The 16,848-nt window shown below is 41.0% G+C and overlaps 1 protein-coding gene across 2 annotated transcripts; it reads right to left on the reverse strand.

Moving 5' to 3' along the window:
- Positions 1-11,744: 11,744 nt before the first annotated feature.
- si:ch1073-184j22.2 (dual specificity protein phosphatase 18) lies at positions 11,745-13,695 on the reverse strand. 2 transcript variants are annotated; one of them, XM_024435022.2, is made up of 3 exons: positions 13,511-13,695; positions 12,816-12,862; positions 11,745-12,578 (listed from the first exon to the last, which is right to left on the reverse strand). In XM_024435022.2, the coding sequence occupies exon 3, from the start codon at positions 12,570-12,572 to the stop codon at positions 11,994-11,996; it is 579 nt and encodes a 192-aa protein (XP_024290790.1). In that variant the 5' UTR covers positions 12,573-12,578; positions 12,816-12,862; positions 13,511-13,695; the 3' UTR covers positions 11,745-11,993. The 2 variants fall into 2 exon arrangements, with proteins under 2 accessions (XP_024290790.1, XP_024290789.1); XM_024435021.2 differs by lacking the exon at positions 12,816-12,862 and having other exon boundaries at positions 11,746-12,578; positions 13,511-13,687.
- Between the last annotated feature and the right edge of the window lie 3,153 nt (positions 13,696-16,848).

Raw genomic sequence — 16,848 nt, forward strand, 5'->3', positions numbered from 1 at the left:
TGGAGTATGGGCCTGAGGGCACACATTGTGTTGTGAAATCTGTGTATGTATTCTATGTTTTTAAAATGGTATAAACTGCCTTAATTTTGCTGGACCCAAGGAAGGGTAGCTGCTGCTTTGACAGCAGCTGATGGGGATCCATAATAAATGTAAATACAAATACAAATGTGTTGTGACAAGGTAGGGGTGGTATACAGAAGATAGCACTATTTGGTGAAAGACCAAGTCCATATTATGGCAAGATCAGCTCAAATAATCAAAGAGAAATGACAGTCCATCATTACTTTAAGACATGAAGGTCAGTAAATACAGAACATTTTAAGAACTTTGAACGTTTCTTCAAGTGCAGTCGCAAAAAACATAAGCGCTATGATGAAACTGGCTCTCATGAGGACCTCCACAGGAAAGGAAGACCCAGAGTTACCTTTGCTGCAGAGGATAAGTTCATTAGAGTTACCAGCCTCAGACATTTTAGACCAAATAAATGCTCCACAGATTTCAAGTAACAGACACATTTAAACATCAGCTGTTCAGAGGAGACTGCGTGAATCAGGCATTCATGGTCGAATTGCTGCAAAGAAACCACTACTAAAGGACAACAACAATAAGAAGAAGAGTTTTGCTTGGGCCAATAAACCTGAGCAACGGACATTAGACCGGTGAAAACCTATCCTTTGGTCTATTGAGTCCAAATTTGAGATTTTTTGGTTCCAACTGCCGTGTCTTTGTGAGACGCAGAGTAGGTGAACGAATGATCTCCGATCTCCATGTGTGGTTTCTATCGTGAAGCATGGAGGAGGAGGTGTGATGGTGAGGGGTGCTTTTCTTGTGACACTGTCTGTGATTTGTTTAGAATTTAAGGCACACTTAACCAGCATGGCTACCACAGCATTCTGCAGCTATACGCCATCCCATCTGGTTTGGGCTTAGTAGGACTATCATTTGTTTTTCAACAGGACAATGACCCAACACGCCTCCAGGCTGTGGAAGGACTATTTGACCGAAAAGGAGAGTGCTGCATCAGATGACCTGGCCTCTACAATCACCCGACCTCAACCCAATTTAGATGGTTTGGGATGAGTTGGACTGCAGAGTGAAGGAAAAGCAGCCAACAAGTGCTTAGCATATGTGGGAACTCCTTCAAGACTGTTGGAAAAGCATTCCTCATGGAGCTGGTTGAGAGAATGCCAAGAGTGTGCAAAGTTGACATCAAGGATAAGGGTGGCTGCTTTGAAGAATCTCCAATATAAAATATAATTTGATATGTTTAACACTTTTTTGGTTACTACATGATTCCATATGTGTTATTTCATAGTTTTGATGTCTTCACTATTATTCTACAATGTAGAAAATAGTACAAATAAAGAAAAACCCTTGAATGAGTAGGTGTGTCCAAAATTTTGCCTAGTAATGTACGTACACAGAGGTGGGCAAAGAAACATTCAAATGTATCTGTTACAAAACATAAAATACCCTAAAGACCAATGCATTGTAATGAACCACAAAATACTGGTGCCAACAAATGTATTTGATGAAAATACATGTATTTTGTATTTTCAAAATACAGAAAATACATTTACAGGCAGCCCCTTTAAATGAGTTATAAAACAGCCTGTGAACCTTGGCTAACACTATGAACAGTATCTATTGCTTAGACAATTGACACAGTTCAGAATGTTAATCTTCAGAGCTTTGTGGCCGCATATTATTCAAAAATTCGCTGCATTGGTGTCAAAAAGGAGATACCATATATTACTACGAGCCATCAGAGGGTGTAGGTGGATGCACAAAGGTGTTTGAAAGAAAGTCACTTGCGAATGAGAGTGAGTGTAGTGATAGTCTGGCAATAAAAATCAAATTCACTTTCAGTATTTTCAAATACAAATGACATAATACTCAAAAGTAATTGAAATACCTATCCAATCTCTGTATGTACAAACAGAAAGTATTTCTCAAAATTGTAGACTCTCTGTCTGGAGTGGCACACAGCTATATGCCACTCCGGGCAGAGAGCAGAGAATGACTCACACTGATAACTACGAGTGGGATGAGTGTGTCATTAGCAAACATCAATATTCAGACCAGCCTCTGCAATTATCCATAACAGCATTGCTAAGACAACAGGGTCGTATTCATTAGTGCACACTGTAGCAAAACAATTTGCAATGTAATTAGTTTCTTATTAGACAACTTCAGGTAGTCCCTCCCCGTTTCGGTCCGTTTTCTTCTTCTACTGAACACGACCCAGGACATTTTGTTAACGACATTTTAAATAACCATTTTGTCTATATATACTTAGAGGTATTTTTCTAGTGCTACTTTCATTGTCGATGATTCGCTTTAACACGCTATTCAGAATATTTATTTTCCTTTTGGATGTGAAATGAATACGATATATGAAAAGTTGTGGATATTATTGCTTGTAATAAAACATTTATTGCAATCCTTGTTAGGATATTCTTGCTGGTGTTTTTTTGTTGTGTAAATTTGGAATAATCTGCAAATGTTCGAGTTCCAATTTCAATTCCAAGTGTAATTATATACTAATTGCAGAGATGCATAGATACTCATGCTTTCTTCTGGGCTTTTATTTTAGTGTCGTTTGAATGTAATTTGTCAACGTATTGTGAAGTGGAATCTATGTGGAAAATACATTGGATTTGAATAAAATTGTTTTAAGGGTGAAGTTTCAACCACATGATTATGTCATCATGGTAACCAAATTTCAACATAGACAAACCTTGTGTAAAATATGTTCAATTTTTTACCTTTAAAACAACGTCAGATCTTCAACGTTATATCCACCATCAGAAGAAGAAAAACCAGGCTGGGCAGCACCCATTGGCGTAGCGGAAACCCCTGCAGCCCCTCACACGTCATCTCACACCTATGTCAAAATTGTATAAATGTTTGAAATAAATTATTTTGACTGTAAATTCAAATCAAATTGTATTTGTCACATGCTTTGTAAACAAAATGTGTAGACTAACAGTGAAATTCTTACGTATGGGAACTTCCCAACAATACAGAGAGTAAAAAAGAGAAATGAGGAATAAATACACAATGAGTATATGGCTATATGCACAGGGTACTAGTGCCAAGTCGATGTGCAGGGGTACAAGGTAATTGAGGGAGATATGTACATATAACTAGGAATAAAGTCACTAGATAACAGGATAGATAATAAACAGTAGCAGCAGCGTATGTGATGAGTCAAAAGAGTTAGTGCAAAAAGGGTCAATGTAGATCGTCCAGGTAGCTATTTGGTTAACTATTTAGCAGTTTTATGGCTTGGGGATAGAAGATGTTCAAGGACCTGTTGGTTCCAGACTTGGTGCCCCGGTACCTCTTATTGTGCGGTAGCAGAGAGAAGAGTATGACTTGGGTGGCTGGAGTCTGACAATTTATAGGGCCTTCCACTGACACCGCCGGGTAAAGAGGTCCTGGATGGCAGGGAGCTCAGCCCAAGTGATGTACTGGGCCATACGCACTGCCCTCTGTAGCACCTTGCGGTCGGATTCCAAGCGTTTGCTATAACAAGCGGTGATGCAGCCAGTCAAGATTCTCTCAATTGTGCAGCTGTAGAACTTTTTCAAGGTCCATGCCAAATCGTTTCATCCTCCTGAGGGGGAAGATGCATTGTCGTGGCCTTCTTCACAACTGTGTTGGTGTATGTGGACCATAATAATTCTTTATTAATGTGGACACCGAGGAACTTGAAGCTCTCGACCTTCTCCACTACAGCTCCGTCAATGTTTTATTTATTTTATTTATTTATTTTACCTTTATTTAACCAGGTAGGCAAATTGAGAACAAGTTCTCATTTACAATTGCGACCTGGCCAAGATAAAGCAAAGCAGTTCGACAGATACAACGACACAGAGTTACACATGGAGTAAAACAAACATACAGTCAATAATACAGTATAAACAAGTCTATATACAATGTGAGCAAATGAGGTGAGAAGGGGAGGTAAAGGCAAAAAAGGCCATGGTGGCAAAGTAAATACAATATAGCAAGTAAAACACTGGAATGGTAGTTTTGCAATGGAAGAATGTGCAAAGTAGAAATAAAAATAATGGGGTGCAAAGGAGCAAAATAAATAAATAAATTAAAATTAAATACAGTTGTTTGGGCTAAATTATAGGTGGGCTATGTACAGGTGCAGTAATCTGTGACCTGCTCTGACAGTTGGTGCTTAAAGCTAGTGAGGGAGATAAGTGTTTCCAGTTTCAGAGATTTTTGTAGTTCGTTCGTGAATGAGGGCGTGCTTGACCCTACGTTTCCTGTAGTCCATGATCAGCTCCTTTGTCTTGCTGAAGTTAAGGGAGAGGTTGTTGTCCTAGCACCACACTGCCAGGTCACTGACCACCTCCCTATAGGCTGTCTCATCGTCATCGGTGATCAGGCCTACTACCGTGTTGTCGTCAGCAAACTTAACGATGGTGTTGGAGTTGTGCGCTGCCACCCAGTTTTGGGTGAACAGGGATTACAGAAGGGGACTAAGCACGCACCACTGAGAGGCCACCGTGTTGAGGGTCAATGTGGTGAAAGTGTTGTTGGCTACCCTTACCACCTGTGGTTGGGGGCCTGTCAGGAATCGAGGATCCAGTTACAGAGGGAGGTGTTCAGTCCTATGGTCCTGAGCTTAGTGATGAGCTTGTAGGGCTCAATGGTGTTGAACACTGAGCTATAGTCAATGAACAGCATTCTCACATAGGTGTTCCTATTGTCCAGGTGGGAAAGGGCAGTGTGGAGTGCAATAGACATTGCGTCATCTGTGTATCTGTTGGGGCCGTATGTGAATTGGGGAGTGGATCCAAGTTGTCTGGGATGATGGTGTTGATGTGAGCCATGACCAGCCTTTCAAAGCATTTCAAAGCACCAGTGTCCCGCTCCTTGAAAGTGGAAACTCTAGCCTTTGGCTCAGTGTGGGTGTTACCTGTAATGCACGGCTTCTGGTTGGGATATTTACTGTACATACAGCCACTGTGGGGACGACGTCGTCAATGCACTTATTAATAAAGCTGGTGACTAATATGGTAAACTCTTAATTGCTATTGGATGAGTCCTGGAACATATTCTAGTCTGTGCTAGCTAAATAGTCCTGTAGCTCAGCATCCGCTTCATTGGACCTCTTCCATATTGAGTGCTTCACTGGTACTTTCTGTTTGATTAGTTTTATTTTATACAGTAAATTTGGACTTTTTCCACATTTGTTACGTTACAGCCTTATTCTAAAGTTGATTAAATTATTTTTTTCACTCATCAATCTACACATAATACCCCATAATGACAAGGTGAAAACAGGTATTTATAATGTTTGCAAATGTATTAAAAACAAAAAACAGAAATACCTTATTTGAATAAGTATTCCGACCCTTTGCTATGAGACTCGAAATTGAGTTCAGGTGCATCTTGTTTCCATTCATCATCCTTGAGATGTTTCTACAACTTGATTGGTGACCACCTGTGGTCAATTCTATTGATTGGACATGATTTGGAAAGGCACACACCTGTCTATATATTTTCCCACATTTGACAGTGCATGTCAAAGTTAAAACCAAGCTATGAGGTCGAAGGAATTGTCCGTAGAGCTCAGAGACAGGATTGTGTCGAGGCACAGATTTGGGGAAGGGTACCACATTTTTTTTAGCAGCATTGAAGGTCCCCAAGACCTCCATCATTCTTAAATGGAAGAAATTTGGAACTAACTTCCTATAGCTGGCCACCCAGCCAAACTGAGCATCATGCTGTGGGGATGTTTTTCAGTGGCAGGGACTGGGAGACTAGTCAGGATCAAGGTAAAGATCAACAGAGCAAAGTACAGAGAGATCCTTGATGAAAACCTGCTCCAGAGCACTCTGGTCCGTAGACATTAACATAACAACCAAACATTATTATCAGAAAAAAATTCCTCACATTTCCAATAATAAAAATAAATACAGATAATAATATGCAATTGTAGATTACGCTTCAACCACCTAAAAAAATAGAGAATATTCAGATTTACAGTTCCAATGCTTCTACAAAATCACAGGTTTACAAAAAAAAGATCCCAAAAACTCTGGGGCAGGTGTACGTGCAATACAGTCGGGGGTACGCCAGATAAAAATGTGATTCAAATAAATAAATATAAATATTCAGATTTTCAAACAGTCCATTTATATTTTCCAACGGGGCTATACATTTGGTTGATGTTTTTTTTTTTTCCTCGCCTGAGTAGCCTTGTTTAACTGCCAAAAAATAAAATTCAACCATCTAGCGTTCAGCGAAATAACAACATAATGTCAACAACAGGTAGCCTAGTCAAATAATTAACATCCAATCACATTAACCGTTACTCTCTCGCGGGAATTCCACTAACGGTCCATATGTAGCCAAACGTAGCTGCTGCTCATTCCGTTTGCTCGAAAATTGATAAATGGTTTCAAAAAAAGTAAGGCCCGCGTCCACAGAAACATATACCAGCTCTACTGGTAGTACTGCTACTACCAGCAGCACTACACCTGCACCTGTCGACAACACAAGTTGTTCTGCTTCCACGAGCACATCCAATGCTAGCATCAGTAATTCTACATTTGTTGTTAGCCCAGCTAGCATGGACATTGACAGTTGGGAATCTGATGCAGCTGAAGAGCTACTGGCCCCTTGTACCATCGAAGAGGCGCAAATATTAACACGTCTGTAAAACCACAATGAGGACATAGCAAGTTTTCATTAGTCATTGGGTACATCGTACGAAAAACATCAGAGTAATCTTCAATAGGCACATAATTCATGTTCAAATTCACAACATAACATACATAGGCATTTCATCATTAAGTCCTTTAGGAAATAATGTCTGGAGGGTGAAAATCCCAAAACATTCTATTTTACTCAGAGTATTATTAATGTCACCTCCCCTGTTTGATATCTCAACTTTCTCTATGCCACAAAATCTAAAGGTAGAAATGTCATGCTTTAGGTCATTAAAATATACTGTGACTGGATAATCCCTGTTGTTTCTCCTGATTGAACTTTTATGTTCACTATGTTTGAGAGAGCGCCGAACAACAGACAGTGACGTTGGACCATCGAAGAGGCGCAAATATGATGATGCACATTTTCTAGGATTAAAAGTTGAAAATGGTGATACAGCGCTAATTTGACCACTTCACATCAAAGTATATAAACCTATGGTGTGAGGAAAAACAGAAACAGCCATTTATCTATTGTAATTTACGAGAAATCGTACAGTGTCCGTTTGATGATGGTTAAACAAATGTGTTTTTTTATCCCAAAAAGTTCTAGATCCAGTTGCAGCGCTCAACATGATTTCTGTGATTTTCTGTGCTCACACACACACAGACACAGTCAATATGGAGTGTCTTAGTATGGGGCTTATAGACACACAGAGCCTGCAATAGTTACCTGCGTTCGAACCATCAAGAACCGTCAGATCTAGAGCTCTGAAACTTTATAAACCTGTTCTAACGCTTAAGTCGGTAGTACACGGTGAGATGTGTGGCTCTCGAAACAGCCTCGTCCATTTGAAATAACTTCAATTTGTTTTTTACGTCGCGAAAATGACAACATTTAGAAAAGTCCCAGAATCACAAGACTAGGTGCATTAAAACTGCCTCAGCCCATAGAGACTGACACTACACGTTTCTGGTCGATAGCTCATGCAGGGACCCGTAGCAACCCCAGAAATAAGTACATTTTCAGCACTAATTAAGGTCGCTGCTTGGGCTCCGAATGACCTATTGACCCAAAACTCGGGATTCAGGGACACCTCAGCTAGGCCTACACATAATGTCAGAACTGGACTCACAGCTTGAATATAACTATGTTTTTGAAGTTTTTTTAATGGTTTTAACAGAAGGCGCTATGAATTGTGGGCCGGCTCTGAAATATGTGAGAGTTGGCTTCTAAAAGAGTTGGACAAAGTAAGTTTGGTGTCAATATGATATCTTATTGACTGATGGTTGACTTGATGGCAGTATAATATATTGGCATTGTACATATTGCAAATGGACAGTGTACATTTCCAATGTATTTAATGAGGGATTTACCATCACTAAATGGACAGGCTGAAATCAACACTAACGAGCGATGGAGAGGAACCACTATCGCTGCTCGGCCATCTTGAGTTCAATGAGCCAGTCACAATTGGGCATTTCTGCAGTATATTAGAGCATGTCTAATTCGTGATGGTAAATGCCCATTATAAGAAATTGCAAACAGACAGTTTACATTTGTCCATTTCCAATGTATTTAATGAGGAATTTTCCATCACCAAATCGACAGGCTGAAATCAACACCAATGAGCGATGGAGAGGAACACTATCACTGCTCAGCCATCCCGAGTTCAACAAGCCAGTCAATTGGGCATTTCTACAGTATATTAGAATATGTCCAATTCGTGATGGTAAATGCCCATTGTAAGACATTGCAAATGGACAGTTTAAAATTTGTTCAACGAGCCAGAGACAATCTAATGTTAAATACTGTTGAAGTAATATGGCTACAGGTTCATCTGCCTCCCCTGCGTGAGGCAAATGGTGGTCACACCAGATACTGACTGGTTTTCTGATCCACGCCCCTACTTTTTTTAAAGTATCTGTCATCAAAATATATATATGTGTATTCCCAGTCATGTGAAATCCATAGATTAAGGCCTAATGAATTTATTTCAATTGACTGATTTCCTTATATGAACTGTACCTCTGTAAAATCTTTTAAATTGTTGCATGTTGCGTATATATTTTTTTTCAGTGTAGTATTTAAGTAATCCATGTTCATGAAGTAGGCCTCAGGGGCCTTATCTATTCAAGATGACAATCGTTTGCTATTACATTATTAACATGCTATTATTATGTAACAAAGTTATTATTGTTATATAATAAATATTTGCGTCAATTGATATTCGTTAAATCTGATCAAATAAATAATATATTATTTATGATCTAAAATCCAAAACTTAACAAATTAGAATTATATGTATCTGATCAAGTCAAACAAGACAAAAGTTCTGCAATGGATAGCTACAGACGATAATATGTGGTCATGGTGGAGGTTGACAGCTCATTCTCAATTGTGTAAAGGTGATTCAGATCATACATTGAAGCTCCAAATGGTGGTGTGGGGGGATACCATGCTGTGTTTCTTGGGCCTGCTTTATGTTGTTGGGGGACAGCTTTGGTGAGTTAGGACAAGGGCCCCTGCCACACGTTCAAATCTGTTTGCCAAGTGCTGAAAGAAGTAAGTAAGAAATAGTAAGAAATATATTATTTTCACTGCTGAAGCTGCCTTTCGCTGTTCTTCTCCTCATTTGCTGTCCATGCCACCAGTTGATCTGCAAGCTCGCTCAAGAGGCGGTCAGTCTCCAACTTCATAAACTCCTCAAATTGTTTCTTCTGTGTGTCTGCAATTGCTGCCATTGGTACTTGGTGTGTCAGGTGCCTTCCTTTTCCTCTTTGTCCACCTAGCCTCACTGGTGGTACATGTCCCCGCTTGCTGGATAACATCCCCTGAAGTACAAGCAGGATCATCTAAAAAACAAAGGTAAAATAATTGAATATATTTGCAGTATTGATTACTGTAACCAAAAAAGTTGGAATGTGACTGAGCTAGCTAGTTATTGTAAGCAATGGACTAATCACAGGCTGATGTTACTTGGTCTAAAGTTATTGGTTTTTGCTAGCTAGCTCACATTAGCTTACAGTGTACCATTGCTATGCATAGCCTACTGTCAACTTACCACTGGGGAAGAAATAATCAGTTTCAGATGACAAACTGTTCAGTGTCTTGTTTGGACTTTAACTTGCAGCAGCAGGCACAGGACTGTCTCTGACGATGTATCCACAGTTTAGACTGGATTGCTTGTTGGTCGTGAGCCAATGATAGTGTCAATCATACCAAAATATTGACACTTGTCCTTTTCATCTACCGAGCTTCCTGACTTCCTGAGTGCATCCCTCGCTGAAATGTATTGTGAGCGTAGTTTTTTTTAAATTCCCTGAATAGCCTTTTTCTGTATTTTTGTGGGTGTTTGCCATTTCCGCCTTGATACTCTCCCTCAGATCTGCAGTAAGGTCTCGGTTTCACAGATCGTCCATGTCGCCCCTTTGCCCTATTTTGAAATGTTAATTATTTTTGCTAATTGTCTACCTAACGTTAACTGGATAACAAAAGTTGAATAACCAACAAAAAATAACGAATAGCGCTCCAGTTGCAACCTGTATTTTAAAAGTTTTATGACACATGAACATCAGCACAGGTTGTTGCCGTGTCACAATACCTCGTACCGTGGTCTTGGATCTTGGACCCACAGCCCTTGCAGGGTCCAGGATTTATTTGTGCCAGGATTTGTTCATGTTTCACATATTCTTTTTAGAGTGGATCAGGATATCAAACGCTCCAGGATCCAGATCATACAGAAATATGTGAAAGCGCCCTCAGTGAGACCTGCTAGGTTGGACATGGGATTTATGGAAGTTGTGTAAAAATTAACAAAATAAAAAATGATAGTTTTGAGATATTAATATAAATATTTTTTTTATGTTGAATACATTAATGTGAGCATTTGTATTTCAGAATCAAGACATACTCCATATGTGTCCAAACTTTTGACTGGCACTGTACACTGAACAAAAATATAAACGCAACATGTAGTGTTGGTCCAATGTTTCATGAGCTAAAATATATAAATTTTTTGCACAACTTTATAGTGAGTTAGTGAGCATTTCTCTGCCAGGATAATCCAACCACCTGACAGGTGTGGCATATCAAGAAGCTGATTAAGCAACATGATCATCATTACACCTTGTGCTGGGGACAATAAAAGGCCACTTTAAAATGTGCACTTTTGTCACACAACACAATGCCACAGATATCTGAAGTTTTGAGGGAACGTGCAATTGGTGTGCTGACTGCAGGAATGTCTGTTTCCAGACAATTTCTCTAACATACACCACCGTTTTAGAGAATTTGGCGGTAAGTCCAACCAGCCTCCCAACCGCAGACAACTAGTAACCAAGCCAGTCCAGCACCTCCACAACCATCTTCTTCACCTACAGCATCGTCTGAGACCAGCCACCCAAACAGCTGATGAAACTGGGGGTTTGCACAACTGAAGAATTACATTACAAACTGTAAGAAACTGTGTCTGGGTCATCTGCGTGCTCGTCGCCCTCACCAGGATCTTTACCTGACTGCAGTTCGGCGTTGAAACTGACCTCAGTGGGCACATGCTCACACTGTCACGCTGGAGAAGTGTGCTTTTCATGGATGACTCCTGGTTTCAACTGTACCAGGAAGACAGCGTGTATTGAGTCGTGTGGGCGAGCGGTTTGCTGATATCAACGTTGTGAACAGAGTTCCCCATGGTGGCGGTGGGGTTATAGTAAGGGCAGGCATAAGCTATGCACAACAAACACAATTGCATTTTATCAATTGCAATTTGAAACCACCCACAGAGATAACGTGACGAGATACTGAGGCCCATTGTCGTGGCATTCATCTGCCGCCATCACCTCATGATAAGGCACGGCTGGCTCCATGTCGCTAGAATCTGTACACAATACACACCAGATATCAACAGCCTGATCACCTCAACTTTCGCGATACATGAGGCAAAACATGGTCACACCATTTACTGACTGGTTTTCTGATTCACGCCCCTACCTTTCCTTATGGTGTCTGTGACCAACAGATGCATTTCGGTATTCTCAGTCATGTGAAAACCATAGATTAGGACCTAATGAATTTATTTAAATTGAATGATGTCCTTATATGAACTGAAACTCAGTAAAATCTTAGAAATTGTTGCATGTTGTGTTTATATTTTGGTTCAGTGTACATATATACAAAGATTATTATTGTACTATATTTCCCTTATCAAATCATGGCAGGGGACATGCCTGCTTCCCTGGTTTACATCCTCAGGCAGTAGGGCTGTAAGTTCTTCCCTCACATCTTCAGGCAGAAAAGCAAACTTCCCTCCTCTACTATTTCCTTACAAGCCTACCCTTCTTCAACTTCTTGGCCTGCGATAAAGACGACAACAATGGTGACCTGGGCAACAGCGGTGGTGACCGCTGTGTCCATGGCGACAGGGGCGGCTTCACAGGCGGCATGGGCGCAGCCACCTTAACCGTATTCTTCCCATAGAGCCTCTTCTCAAACTCTAGTAGCTGCGCCCAGAAACCTGCGTTGAGTCGTACGTACGGCCGACTCTCCTGCACCCATGCGTGGGCCCGGCACAGAGTCACGCCCCGGTAGCGCATTAGGTATGCTATGACCAGGGCCGGCGAGCGGCTCATGCCAGCCGCACAATGCACCAGCGTACCACCAGTCCGGTTGCTGTGGATGCGCTCTGCCACACGGTCAAAGTGGTCACCCAGACGGGCGCTGGGCAGGTCGGAGATGGGCACACGCAGGCACTCCACGCCTGGGTAGACTGGGCAGACGTGGTTGAGGGTGGCATTGACGATGAGGGTAATGCCCTTGCGGGAGACCAGGGCATGGTTGAGGGGGGCGTCTGCTCCACTCAGGAACAGGGTGGGGGTGATCTGAGAAACCGACATGGCTGCCTGCGAGGGAAACACAAACAAATACCTCATTACTAATACAAGCTTTAGTTCCATCTCAGCACTAGTAACACATGCATCAGCTTATCTGGGTCCAGACAAAAAAATGATGATCAGACCATGATTTTACATAATGGTTATTGATTATTTGAAACAGGTGTGTGATGGGAGGAATACAACCTTTACTCTCTACCACTTAGAACCTGAGTGGGGGATCCATAATATGCTGTAGCTACTAACCCTGGTCTTGGAGTGCAGGCTTTTGTTCCAGTTCAGCACTAGCACACCTAATGCATCCAAAGTCATATATTGAAATACATAATCAAGACCTTTAGTTTACTCAGGTGTTTTGGCTGTTTCCAAAGCATAACCTGTTCTCTAGGACCAGACTTGACGACCACATCATTTACATCAATACAACCTAGTAAGAGATCATCATTACTAAATTGTTGAGTTCAACACAAATGTTTTACGAGGACCTGGATAGAAACAAATTGTAGCATGATACACACTCAAAATACTCGTACCACTTTAATCATCGTAAAAAGACAACCTTTTTGAACAAAGTGGACGTTAAGTTAGTAGGAACCAATCAGTCTTCTATTATTCTATGACTACCCATTCTGCACACTTTCACAATCCTTTACCCTCAATAAAATGAGCATGTCATGTGGGTGACTAGAAGGACATTGTGATTCAATACCATTAACATTTTAAAAGGTAGGCTTATAATGTAGACGCAATTGTGTCACATTCATAAAGTAAAAGCTCTGTGTGTTTAAACGTTTTAGAGTTATTTATACTTGCCACAGTATGCAAAGCTTGTGCAATGCTCAGTCACGTTTCATAGGAGTGAGCCTATGTGTTGTGTAATGTGTTGTGAGACTATGTTTGTCTCAGCTGCCTCCGGTGTGTTTGTGTGTATAGTGACTTACCTAGTCCTTACTTAGTCCTTTAGTAGTATGCTGCTTCTGTATGTCTGGATCTGTCTCTCAGGTTAGAACATTTCTGGCCACGAGAGGCGAACCCCTGTTGGGGCACTCACTTAGCACAAACACACACCCCTAAAAAGGCTTTGGGCCTGATGGCCAATAAAGAGAGAGATTAATTTTAGACTACCCCAGCAGCTGGGGTACAGCTCCTGAAAACCTTGTCACGTGCACCCATATTTCCATGTTGAGACCATAAACATGATACCAACACGCAACAGATTTTCTTTGATCAGTATTTTTTGTGGTTGTAAAATCTCAGTCAAATTTGTATTCAGGCACTAGACAGCGTACATCTCATTGGGTGTCAGATCGGTTTGGACGGGGGAAAGTTAACCAATGCCTAACCTTACACTAATCCTGACCTTAAATGTAGCCCTATTCTTAGGCCATTTTTATCCCCATGCCTAACCTTAACCATTGGATGTACCGGTTGACTATTAACTTCCTTTTCTTATTTGATATGGGGTGGGATGCATGGTCAAATAAAATACATTTAAATCATATCTTGTGACATCAAGACATAGACCTACATTGACATTAGTGGATTAACATGCTGTTCATATTTAGGCTAATACAGTGAGGCAAAAAAGTATTTAGTCAGCCACCAATTGTGCAAGTTCTCCCACTTAAAAAGATGAGAGAGGCCTGTAATTTTCATCATAGGTACCCTTCAACTATGACAAACAAAATGAGAAAGAAAATCCAGGAAATCACATTGTAGGATTTTTATTGAATTTATTTGCAAATTATGGTGGAAAATAAGTATAGCAAGCTGTCCAGGCACTGAGGCAGAAAAGCAGCCCCAAACCATGATGCTCCCTCCCCCATACTTCACAGTGAGAATGAGGTTTTGGTGTTGGTGTGCTGTGTCCTTTTTTTCCAAACAACTCAAATTTAGTTTCATCTGTCCACAGAATATTTTGTGTGGACATCCAGGTGCTCTTTTGCGAACTTCAGAAGTGCAGCAATGCTTTCTCTTATATTCCAAAAACTCAGTTTTCTTGGCGCATTTTGTTCAGTAATCCACTGGCTCAAAGGCGGTCAAAACATGCAGACGAATACATCCTAATAGTACCGGTAAAGTTTGTTGAAAAATGTCAAACGATGTTGTCTAAATAATCGCTAATATTTTAATGGAACAATAGCATATTCAATAGAAAGGAAAAACAACAAAGAGCACGCAATCAGTCACGCACGCAAACCAGCACTGCTTCTTCCTCAGTCCACTGAGATAAAGGTCTCATTCTTCTTTATTTCCAGAAAACAAGCCTGAACCCATGTCTAACGACTGTTGACATCTAGTGGAAGCCATAGGAACTGCAACCTGGGTCCTAACCCATTAGAAACTCTATAGGCATTCAATTGAAAAGTACCCACATCAAAAAAATCCCCTCCCTGGATGGATTTTCCTCAGGTTTTTGCCTGGCATATCAGTTCTGTTATACCCACAGACATTATTTTAACCGTTTTGGAAACGTTAGAGTGTTTTCTATCCAAATCTACCAATTATATGCATATCCTAGCTTCTAGGCCTGAGTAACACGCAGTTTACTTTGGGCATGCACCTCATCCAGATGTCGAAATACTGCCCCCAAGCCATAAGAAGTTTTAAGGCAGTTTATACAATTTTAAAATCATACAATACATTCACATATTTCACAACACACTGTGTGCCCTCAGGCCCCTACTCCACCACTATCACATATCTACAGTACTAAATCCATGTGTGTGTGTGTGTGTTGCTTCACAGTCCCCGCTGTTCCACAATGTGTTTTTTTATCTGTTTTTTAAATGCGTCAGTTACTTGATGTGGAATAGAGTTCCATGTAGTCATGGCTCTATGTAGTACTGTATGCCTCCCATAGTCTGTTCTGAACTTGGGGACTGGTAAGAGACCTCTTGTGGCATGTCTTGTGGGGTATGCATGGGTGTCTGAGCTGTGTGCCAGTAGTTTAGACAGACAGCTCGGTGCAATCAAAATGTTAATACCTCTCATAAATAAAAGTAGTGATGAAGTCAATCTCTCCTCCACTTTCAGCCAGGAGAGATTGACATGTATATTATTAATATTAGCTCTCTGTGTACATCCAGGGGCCAGCCGTGCTGCCCTGTTCTGAGCCAATTGCAATTTCCTTAAGTCCTTCTTTGTGGCACCTGACCACACGACTGAACAGTAGACAAGGTGCGACAAAACTAGGGCCTGTAGGACCTGCCTTGTTGATAGTGTTGTTAAGAAGGCAGAGCATCACTTTATTATAGACAGGTTATAAATACCTAGTAACACTTTATACTCCACCCACTCCAATGGTCCCAATGCAATACACCACTTAAGTGATAATGCCCGAGAGGATATATTGGCACGGGTTTGGAGGATATATTGGCACGGGTGTTGTTAGGCCCGAGACGAAGTCGAAGGCCAGCTAACCTTGCCAATATATCCTCCAAACACTTGCTTCGAGGGCATTTTCATTTTTATACAACGGTTTATCAACATTTCCAAATAATTGACATATTTTCATTGAAAACGTTATTTTGATGAATTTACTCATACTATTTCATCCTTCCAAAAGACATAGTCCCGACACAAAAGTGCAGCCAAAATAACACCAAAGTAGCTGCATTTGTGTAATGCATACTCAGGGAGAACAAGGTGTAGATTCACGCGCAGCGATCGGCAGATGTTTATTAAGCCTTCGCAGAAAGCAGGAATTGTGGTCTCAGGCAGGCAATGGTCAAACACAGGTAGGCAGTCAAAAAAAACAATACCTCACAACCATACAAACAGAAAGAACTGAACTAAATAGGAAGCTGATGAGACTAGGTGAGAACACAGGTGAAATCAATTAACAAAAATTAAAGACAGGGCTACGTTCCAGAACATACATTCCGCCAATTCCACGGCATTAGATAGATGAGGAAGAGGAACCAGATGACACATTTTTGAAAAACGGTCTACTATGACAATGAAGGTGGTGTTAGAGGATTCAGGAAAGTCTGTGATGAAGTCAACAGCTATGTGGGACCAGGGTCTGTGAGGGATTGGCAAAGGTTGAAGCTTCCCGGAAGGGAGATGGAGGGCTTTTGGTTTGGGCGCAGACTAGACAGGAGAGTCCGTAATCCCTTACGTCAGATGCCAATGAGGACCACCAGAACTTCCGGGCTAGAAGTTTGGTGGTTTGTGTAATGCCCGGATGTCCTGACCCCAAGTACGTGTGACACCATTGCATCAGTTGGGGTGTAGGGTCTGAGTTACTGGTCGGAAGGTCAAACTGGCGGGAGAG

This window comes from Oncorhynchus tshawytscha, linkage group LG10 (assembly GCF_018296145.1).
Source record: "Oncorhynchus tshawytscha isolate Ot180627B linkage group LG10, Otsh_v2.0, whole genome shotgun sequence".
NCBI classification, from domain to species: Eukaryota; Metazoa; Chordata; class Actinopteri; order Salmoniformes; family Salmonidae; genus Oncorhynchus; species Oncorhynchus tshawytscha.